Source organism: Rhinolophus sinicus, chromosome 1, assembly GCF_057876585.1.
Source record: "Rhinolophus sinicus isolate RSI-liver-muscle chromosome 1, RSI-T2T, whole genome shotgun sequence".
Classification (NCBI taxonomy): domain Eukaryota; kingdom Metazoa; phylum Chordata; class Mammalia; order Chiroptera; family Rhinolophidae; genus Rhinolophus; species Rhinolophus sinicus.
This window is the reverse complement of record NC_142501.1, coordinates 159,614,424-159,624,742: the sequence shown is the minus strand read 5'-3', so window position 1 is coordinate 159,624,742 and position 10,319 is coordinate 159,614,424. Positions and strand designations below refer to the sequence as shown.

The 10,319-nt window shown below is 36.2% G+C and overlaps 1 protein-coding gene across 2 annotated transcripts in view; it reads right to left on the bottom strand.

Moving 5' to 3' along the window:
- Positions 1-969: 969 nt before the first annotated feature.
- The window catches only part of USO1 (USO1 vesicle transport factor), a 72,825-nt gene continuing 63,475 nt past the window's right edge, over positions 970-10,319 (bottom strand). For both annotated transcript variants that reach the window (XM_019720581.3, XM_019720566.3), the window contains 5 exons: positions 9,920-10,000; positions 5,716-5,814; positions 4,162-4,260; positions 2,521-2,736; positions 970-1,976 (listed from right to left, as the gene is read on the bottom strand). In XM_019720581.3, the coding sequence (XP_019576140.1) occupies positions 1,887-1,976; positions 2,521-2,736; positions 4,162-4,260; positions 5,716-5,814; positions 9,920-10,000 (585 nt within the window). In that variant the 3' untranslated portion in view covers positions 970-1,886. The remainder of the gene's footprint in view (positions 1,977-2,520; positions 2,737-4,161; positions 4,261-5,715; positions 5,815-9,919; positions 10,001-10,319) is intronic.

Genomic DNA, 10,319 nt, shown 5'->3' with positions numbered 1-10,319 from the left:
AGCCACAGCCGACGGCCATTCACCACCCGAGCCAGCATGCCTTCACGTGAGGCCAAGAGCCTGTAAACTACTCTCTGGGGCTCTGTCCCCACAGGTGGAGAGTCAAGGAGCAGCCTGGAGGCAGAGGGATGTTAGAAGGCTGCAGCAGCAATCCAGGCTAAAGTTAGGAAGACACCGCTTTGGGGTCCGGGCTGGACTATGCACGTACGAGGCCTCCTCCTGTCCTCTCTACTCCAGGTCAGCCTGACTGACTGAGCTTTGGCAAACTACCTGATTTTACAGATGTTTCTTTCAGAAGATCTTTGGTATTCTATTACCATGTGGAAGTCTGATTCTTACTCCTGATCCATTTTTCTTTATCCTTATAACATTAGCCTGAAGTCACCAACCAGTTGTTCATTATGTGGTGTCAACTTTAGCAAAATTTCACATAGTCTGAGCTGGTCCAGTATGAGTCACGTGGTTCTCTGACAGCAAGGGCCATGTCAGGATGGCGGTGGTTAGGGGTGGTGGGCCAGGGGCAGGGGCAGGGTGCTGCGTTCACAGCTGCTCAGGAACATGTTGCCATCTCCCTTTTCAAGACATGCCAAGACACTTCTTTCACAAGTTTGTGCCCCTTAGTGGACTGAAGCCAGTAGGCACTTGATTTACATATATTTTCCTCCAAGTTTTGCTGTCTTGCATTTAAGTAAACCTACTCGTTTAAATGGAAATCATTCTAAAAATTCCAATGCTCAATTTAAAAACACCTAAACCCTTCTCCAACCTCTTCTGCTTCTGCTCCAATTAGCCCCCTCCAATTTATGAAATCCTAATATTAGTTCTGAAGAAGACTGCTTTTAACATTCAGTTATAGCAATGTACTTTCAGTAAGAGAACTCTTCTCACCACTTCCACTTACGTCACCTTTTATTAGGAATAAAATACTTGTCTCAAAATCTGAAAAAAAAAAGGAACCATGACCAGGGATTAAGTGAACATATCTATTTTTATTATGAAAACATTAATTTTTGACACATTGCTTCATTTGCTTTTTAAAAATCTATTATCTGACTTAAACCTATTCAGCAAAAATGCCAATAAATTATATAAATCATAGTTTGGGTCTTTTTCAAACTAGGAACATAATATGTTTCATGATAAACAACACTAAATCTGCGTTGCATGAGCTGTTAATTTGTAATTTGTTTTAATGTTTAGTTTAAAATGAAACCAAAACCAACCACATGCTAATACACTGTTGCAAAAGTTTCTCAGAAAGGCTCTCCCAATCACTGTCAGTATCCTCTGTTTCTTCACGGAGGCACAGGACACAGCCATACCGGTGTCAAGGCTCCCATTCTAAACTGTCCTATGGACTCATCTTAGGACGTTATATCATCCCCCACCACCGGCATGCCGTCTTGCCTTTAAGAAACTTCATATCTTTAAAAGGAAATCACTAGCTAAGAACTCTGATACTGAATTCAGAAACAATGATTCCGATACACATTAAATCAAATGTGTTAGTACTTAAAGTCACAAACTCTGAAAAGTGAAAATAATGGACAAATACAGAACTTACGTAAACAAACCAATGAGCTAAGGCAAATAGCACTGCCACCACATGCCTTAAAATGGTATATTTTTGGTATCTGACACTTTGTAAATTATATTTTGGGACAGTTCAGATGAATTTCAAAAAAGATATGTGTTCTGCATAGAGTTAGAGTTTCGGGGGTTTTCAACATGGGTGGCATCATTTAAAAAATACAATAGTCTTATTAGTGAATGTTTTTCACTTGGTTTCTAAATTTTATTTTCTGTGGAGGTAAACCAAAGCACTGTCTTAAAACTCTATGTTCAAAGTTACAATGTGATCTCCATCTTGCCTGGAGATTTTAAAGCTAGATATGATCTTGGTCCTTGCCATCATCTTCATCTTCATCATCCTCATCATCTTGGTCTCCGGATTCAAGTTCATCCTCTTCTTCGACCTAAAGGAAACATACACGTTTAACATGACCAAGATCTGTTCACTTCACATTCACTACACAGTGATATATACTATTGATAAATTCTTTATTCTAGTAATCATAGTAGATTACAAGCCCTCTGCTTTCCTTGACTCAATGCTCAAGGCTCCCTGTCATTTTTAATATGAGATGAGACACAACTTGCTGACAGATGGCTATACCTCTCTACACACAAACCTGAACCAAACATGGCAAAACAGAATGGCACATTTAGATGCTGAGTCTTGTTATGACAGAAGCAATCAAATCAATTCATTCTCTAGGCTCAAAGCCCCAAAGAGAACAGCTAACAAAAATGCTGGAAACTGCGCCTAATCTGTATCTTAAGTCGATTTAGTGAACATTGTGAAGGCAGCATAAATAATACCACGTCCATGTACCTACACGTCTACGTATTACAGGTGCAGACGTGCAGGCATGGCATTTCCATGCTACACCACAAGTTTTAAAAATACATTAGAATGGAAAATAACGTATATCATTTTTGGAAAGATTTCAATCTTACTGGATGACCAAGTTCCTTGAGTTTATTCTTTAAGGAAAGCATTTTCTGATCCTGATCAGCCAACAGAACCAAGAGATCGTCCTGCTCTTTCTTAGAATCTGTAATGTCCCCCTCGAGCTTGTTTCTCTCATTTTGCAAAGTGGCGATGGTACTGTTGGATGAGTCCAGCTGCTCTTTAATAGCAGTTCTCTCCTCAGACAGAGCTTTAATTTCATTCTGGAAAAAAAAGGTGAAAATCATTAATCTAAAATTACCGTGTTTCCCTGAAAATAAGACCTAGCCGGACAATGAGCTCTAATGTGTCTTTTGGAGCAAAAATTAATATAAGACCCAGTTTTATTTTACTATAAGACCGGGTCTTATATAATATAATATAAATATAATATCAGACCAGCTCCTATATTAATTTTTGCTCCAAAGGACGCCTTAGAGCTGATTGTCCAGCTAGGTCTTATTTTCGGGGAAACAGGGTAATAATCACTCTCCTAGGGTTTTTAACAAATAGGTTCTTTCTATGATAAATCACTGTACTTGTCCAAGCTGAAGAGTTTGGGGGTAAGGGAAGGGGGGATAGGAGGTTCAAAATACACACTCTCATCTAGCAACATGAGAATGTATGTTAGGCTACACATCAGACATGGTTATTGTGAAAAACAGAGTTCAACATCCAAAGAAAGTTTTAATTAGTTACCCCTCAAAAAAATCCTAAGTATGTACTTACAAGAAGCGAGTACAGCTTTAGGAATAGAGACAGTGGAAATGTAATGGCTCTGTACGATGTCAGAGGGATAGTGGATTGGGGGAGGGGGGTTCACACAGTGTGAGGGATATAAAAGATAAACGGCTAAGTATTACTTTGGTGCACCTGAAACTAATAAAAAAAAATAAAAAAATAAAAAAATAAAAGCCTACAGCCAAGGGGAAAAAAAAAAATCCTAAGAGATAATATCATTTCAGATAATCAGAGGAAAAAATAAACACACAAAACATTTTATAGCAGAAGTCTGGTTAGCATCAGAATTAGAACTCAAGTTCAAAATTAATTTTATCCCAACTTTATACATACAATTAAATGGGAAAGAAAAATAGCTTCAAATAAAACCCATGGCTTAAAAATAATTTGACCACAATCCATAAGGAACCCTCACACATTATCTTCCCTTTTCCATTTTTTCCTTCATGCCTTTTATTTTTAATAACTACTCCCCTATTCCTTTCTTCATGCTATTCATTCTGACTTCTCTGTCACACAACAGGCTGGCAGGACTTAATGTGTCTGTGTTCCTTAGCCCTATGGAATGCCTACATGTGGCTTGTGTCTTAGCCAAATCTGTATTCCTTGCTTCTTATTGTGATTAGAGAGTGACGAGAAACTACTTTCAATGACTTTTACTTACAAAGTACATTCATATACATTCTTATTTTACAAATTTAATACCATTATTTGAAAAGGCATTAAACATTTTCATTTGTGCCATCCTGAGTCATCAACCTAGAGATGGACGTTTTGTGAAATAATGTTATACCCCATTAGCTTTCTTCACAAATCTAAGGATTTGAGAAATTAAATGAAATAAAATCAAATTTCCTGGAATTCATTTCATTTAATATGCAATAAATAAACGTTTCACCAAGATCAACCTTTAATTCTATAGTCTCTTGTAATAATGCCGCCAGTCTTCCTTCTACATCAGTAGTTTTTGCAGTTTCACTCTCTCCTGGTACAGGAACTGATTTTGCCTGAAGGTAGAAATTGGGGGGGAAAAAGTTGCTTTAAAGTTATGATCAATATGAAATCCCAAAGGTGATTTAATTTTCTTGCTATTTTGAAATTTTACTTCCAGTAACAGAAAACATAATTCCCTTATATATTTACATGTAATAAAGTGCACTCCCTAGAAAGATGAGCTGCCCCTGCAGTAAAGTAGGAGGCTGAGTCAGGAGTGGTGTGGCATCCAATCTCATCAGAGGCTGAAGACTGCCGGGGTAAGCTGGATCAAGGTCAGACCCGGAGGGCAATCAATGAGACAGCTCTAAGGTAGCTATAACGTAGCATTTAATAAGCAGAGAATATTTTTAAAAGCCTTTTCCTCCTGTAAGTTAAGTTGACGCTATCATATCTCAGAGAGACAGGTAGGGAAATTGAGCTGAATGCCATTAATTGGTGAAATGCAAGTATTTCTTTAGGTACTACAGGAAGTATTCTTAAATCAGTTTTTCAGTTTTGCCCCACCTTTTTTCCCACAAAATACTGGGAAGGTGCTTATATAACAAATACTTAAAAATGTGGAAAGGGCTTCGGAATTAGCAGAGGCTAGAAGAGTTGTGAGGTGCGTGTCAGACGAAGCCTAAGTTGCCTTGCAGACTGTTGCTAGAGATATGGGTGATGAAGGCAATCCCAGAGCTCAGCATGAGGAGGGCTGTAGAGAAAATTTCCATGATTTGAGTGAAAACGTGTATTTGTCATGAACAGAATATTGGTAGAAAAAAAATGAGACAGGTGAGGTCTCAGATGGAAATGAGGAACACATTATTGCAAAGTGGAGGAGAGGTGATTCTTGTTAGAAAAGTGGCAAAGAACTGGGCTGAATTGTGTTCTAGTGCTTTGTGGAAAGTGAACTTGTAGGTGATGAACTTGGATATTTAGCTGAGGATATTCCTGGTTTCTCCTTGCTGCTTATAGTAAAACTATAATAGGAGATAAATTGAAGAAGGTATTGTTAAGCAATGGGGAATCAGAACTTGAAGTTTAGAAAATTCTCAGCCTATCCCGAGTGCAATAAATGACAAGACGTGTGCTAGTGAAACATCTAGGGTATGGCTAGACAATCATTTGTAAAGAGGTTGTTACGTTACTCATGAACCCAGTCAACCATGTGAGCAGAAGCTGGAACAGAGAAGTGGTTATCAAGGGAGGACCCAGGAGGCTTGGGGCCGTGAATTGTTTGGGTTGCCAACAAGGTTTTTGAGAATTTTATACCAACAGCAAACCTGCCAACTTGGACTGAAGGGTACAGAGATGGGATGAAATACAAAATATCACCAAAATGAACCTATGTGACTAGAATTCTGGCTAGTGAGTAACCTAAAGGGAAGGTGCTAGCTGAAAAACTTGCTTCTTTTCCATAGTGGCTGAGAAACAATATCTCAACCGAGGTTTACTACTTTTCAAAAGAAAAAGAAAAATTAACTTACAAATGCTTCTGTTTTCTGTAACAGCTCCTGCTTTTCTGTCTGTAGTTTGGTGATCTCAACAGATTGTGAGATTAACTGAGACTTCAATGTTGCCATTTCCTAAGAGACAAAAATAGTTGAGCTGTAACATTAAAAGGCATTAATTTAATCAAGAAAATGTTTATTTACAGAAGAAATAAAAAAAGTATTTCTTTTCTTGGCCCTTCTCTCTAAAATCACAACTTTCAAATTTTAAAATCTAATCCTCAAGAACTATTCTTGAACTTCAGGTTCAAGATGAAGAATTAAACACGTTCATTAAACATGTTCACCTCTGCATCCTTCTGAGATTCCATGTAAGACATTATAAAGAAGGGAGGAAGGGAAAGAGGAAGGAAGGGAGAAACCCACAGGACAAAGCGAGTAAGAGAAGAGAAAAGAACAATAAAATTGGGGAATTTCAAAAAAAGTATGAAGGTGGTAACTCAGCACACTTGAGAAAGCTGAAACCTAAGTTGACCTTTGAGAAAGCCAAGCTGCTACCTGACTTGCAATGCATCACCAACTACCAAAAGGCTTGGGAACTGGTACTGCCAGATATCTCTGGAAGTGTGGGTAGAAATGGGGTGGAAAACAGCAGAGCTGGTCAAAAGTCTGGTTAGAAACACCAGGGATCCTGTCCCAATCTCACGCATCATGCAACTGTTCCTCTTAGCCTGGCCGGAGACAGAGATTTATTATTTGGAAAGGGCAAAATAGGACATTTTGAGATTAGGGGCCACCAAACAGATGAAAGCAGGGTAAAAACAGGGAAATTAATGGAAAGTTTATATATTATTAATGCTGAAATTTCCAACCTTCTTGCCCTCTTTCCCCAAAAATAGTACAGGAAAAGAAAAGCAATTATAGAGGTTCTCAACTAGGAGTGATCTTTCCAACATTTGGCAAAGTGTGGACACACTGGGTAAGGGATGGGATGCTGTCATGTAAAAAGCTCTTTTGTTCTCTTAAAACTTTCTATCATGTACATACACATGTGGCTTTTCTTTGATTGCCTTTTTTTTTTTAAAGGAGGGCACAGCTCACAGTGGCCCATGTGGGGATCGAGCCAGCAACCTTGGTGCTACCTGCACCACATTCCAACCAACTGAGCTAACCGGCCATCCCTCTTTGTTTTGTTTTTGCTGTTATTGAAATGAGTTATGTAGATATTGAGATTATGGACCATTTTGGTTTTCTTTTTATACACTATTTGACTATATACTATAAAAACAAAACTATCATTTAAATATTATTTTTAACAATCTAAAATCAATAAAATAAATTGTAGAAAGTAAAAAATGAAAGGCAATTCTCTTCTATAAAAATATCTAATGCAAGTTTCATTGGGAAACACAAAGAGTAAAAATTTTTACTTAGGATTTACAAACTAAAGTTATATATTAATAACTTAATTCTATTTAATTTTAATACAGTTCTGGTCTGATGTAGGGAGATGTAAAACCAAAACACATATTAATCTTCTTCACAAAAACAAAACATTGTGGACAGATATTAGAGACTAGTAAATCCTTAGTGACAAATGATTAAAGAAAAACAACAATGTTTGATTGTAGAATCTCCTCGGGGTTCGTAGAAATTATCAAAACAAGTATCCCTGTGTTCATTCCTATCTCATCTCAGTGAGCTAGGACCTGTTGGCTAGTGGGGGGAAAGGAGGTCAGTCCTAGGTTAGTTAGGCTGTTCACTTCTTTTAGTATTACTCTCATTTAAAGAAACATACATTCTTTTTATAAAAAAAAAAAAAAAAAAAGGAAGGAAGAAATAAAGAAAAGAGGAAAGAAAAAAATTTAAAAAGGGAAAAAACTGACCTGCTTCGGGATAATATATTAATGAACAATTTGATACTTTTCTAGGATTTTCCTTCCAATTACTAGAATTATTTAATTCTACATATAAGTGGTTTCTTTCTCCTTTTCTGGCTCTTTTCTTGAACAAATACATTGAATTTTTGAAACAGAACAAATAATCCTAAAATTTACATGGAACTGCACAAGACCCCGAGTAGCCAAAGCAATCTTTAGAAAGTTGGAGGTATCAAGCTACCTGGTATCAAACTATACTACAAGGCTACAGTAATCAAAACAGCATGGTACTGGCATAAACATAAACACAGAAACATGGATTAATGAAACAGAACAGAGATCCCAAAAATAAACCCATGCTTATATGGTCAATTATGACAAAGGAAGCAACAATATACACTAGGGTACAGACAGTCTCTTTAATAAATGGTGTTGGGAAAACTGGACTGATACATGCAAAAGAATGAAACTGGATCATTTCCTTATACCATACATAACAATAAACTCAAAATGGATTAAAGACTTAAATGTAAGACCCCAAACCATGAAACTCCTAGAAGAAAACACAGGCAGTAAACTCTTTGACATTGCTCTTAGTAATATTTTTTTGGCTACGTCTCCTTAGGCAAGGGAAACAAACAAAAAAATAAAAAATGGGACTACATCAAACTAAAATTTTTGCACAGTACTGGGAACCATCAATAAAACAGAAAGACGACCTACTAAATGGGAGAAGATACTTGCCAATGATACATCTGATGAGGGGTTAACATCCAAAATATATAAACTCATACAACTTAATGTGAAAAAAACAAACACTCCAATTAAAAAATTGGCAGAGGACCGCAATAGACACTTCTCCAAAGAGGACATACAGACAGCCAATAGACATATGAAAAGATGCTCAATGTCACTAATTACCAGAGAAATGCAAAAAAACCCCACAATGAGATATCACCTCACACCTGTCAGAATGGCTATCATCAATAAATCAACAAACAAGTGTTGGAGAGGATCTGGAGAAAAGGGAACCCTTACACACTGTTGCTGGGATTGCAAATTGGTGCAGCCACTATGGAAAACAGTTTGGAGGTTCCTCAAAAATTTAAAAATAGAACTACCTTATGACCCAGGAATTCCACTTCTGCGTATTTATCTGAAGAAATCCAAAACACCAATTTGAAAAGATATATACACCCCTATGTTCACTGCAGTGTTATCTACAATAGCCAAGATATAGAAAAGTGTTCACTGATAGATGAGTGGATAAAGATGATGAGAAGATGTGATACACACACACACACACACACACACACACACACACGGGAATATTACTCAGTAATAAAAAAGAATTAACCCCACTATCTGCAACAACATGGATGGATCTAGAGAGTATTAATTTAAGTGAAATACTGCATGATTTCACTTATATGTGGAATCTAAAAAACAAAATAAACAAACAAACAACAGAAACAAACTCACAGATACAGAGAACAAATTGATCATTGCCAGATGGGAGGAGGGTTGGGGGTGGGTGGTCTGAGTGAAAAAGGTAAAGGGTTAAGAAGTATAATTTGCCACTTATAGAACAGTCATAGGGATTTAAAGTACAGTAAAGGGAATATAATATAGTCAATAATATCGTAATAACGATGTATGGTGTCAGGTGGGTACTAGACTTATCAGAGGCATCACTTCCTAAGGTATATAAATGTCTAATCACAATGTTGTAGACCTGAAACTAACATAATATTGTATGTCAACTGTGATTTAAAAAAACACATTCAATTCTGACTGGATAAAGAAATCTGTACTATCTAGTATAATAGGAATTTTTTATAAATATTATAAATTAACCATGTAGGAAAAGTTTATTTTGCTTTTTAGCTAGTTGTCTAATTGAGATATACTCAAGTTTACCTCCTGCTTTTTTTCTTTCCAATTCTGAAAACCAACATTCTTCTGGATAGAAAGGTTTAAACATCCAGTACATTTAACCAAGCAGTTATCATGGTCAGTAAGTATATGAAAATTAAATGTAAGAGTTTATATCTTCATATTTGCCACTTATACATATATTTATATTTTTCCTAATTATTAGTTCACTGATGATATACAAATAATCTGGGTGAGATGCTGAGATCTGTTAAAAGAATACCATTAAAAAATAAACACAATAAAAAGCAAAATACCACTACTGTATGATTAAAAAACAGCTTTTGGATTTTCAAATGGCTGTCATCACTATCAAATTTGCTTACACCTGACAAAGTAGTTCGAGATTAATGGAACTGCAGGGTGGTGATTCCATTATAATTAAAACAAGACAAAATAGAAATTGAATCAAGCTGGAAAATTACCTGTTTTAATTCTGCAATTTGTTCAGAATCTCTAGCTGAAGCTGTTGTTTCATTTGTGCCAGGGGATGTTTGGGATGATTTCTACAAATAGTATAGAAATAAACTATGAAATAAACTCAGTCTAAAGAGACAGGGAAAAAAAAAACAAAAAACAAAACAACACAGAACATATATAAGCTTTGTCTTGTAGATGTTTACTAAAAAATTTCATACCAACATTTAAATTTTGATAAAATTTCAAGATAGCACATACTGTCTACAAGTTATCCATAGCTAATAAAATTATACTCGTACCAAATAATTTATTAAATTTAAGCAGTGATCTGACATCATATGGAGAAAGAGCATAAAAGCAGGTATTTATTGAGTGACTGACATGTATTAAAAGAGCTTTATACAG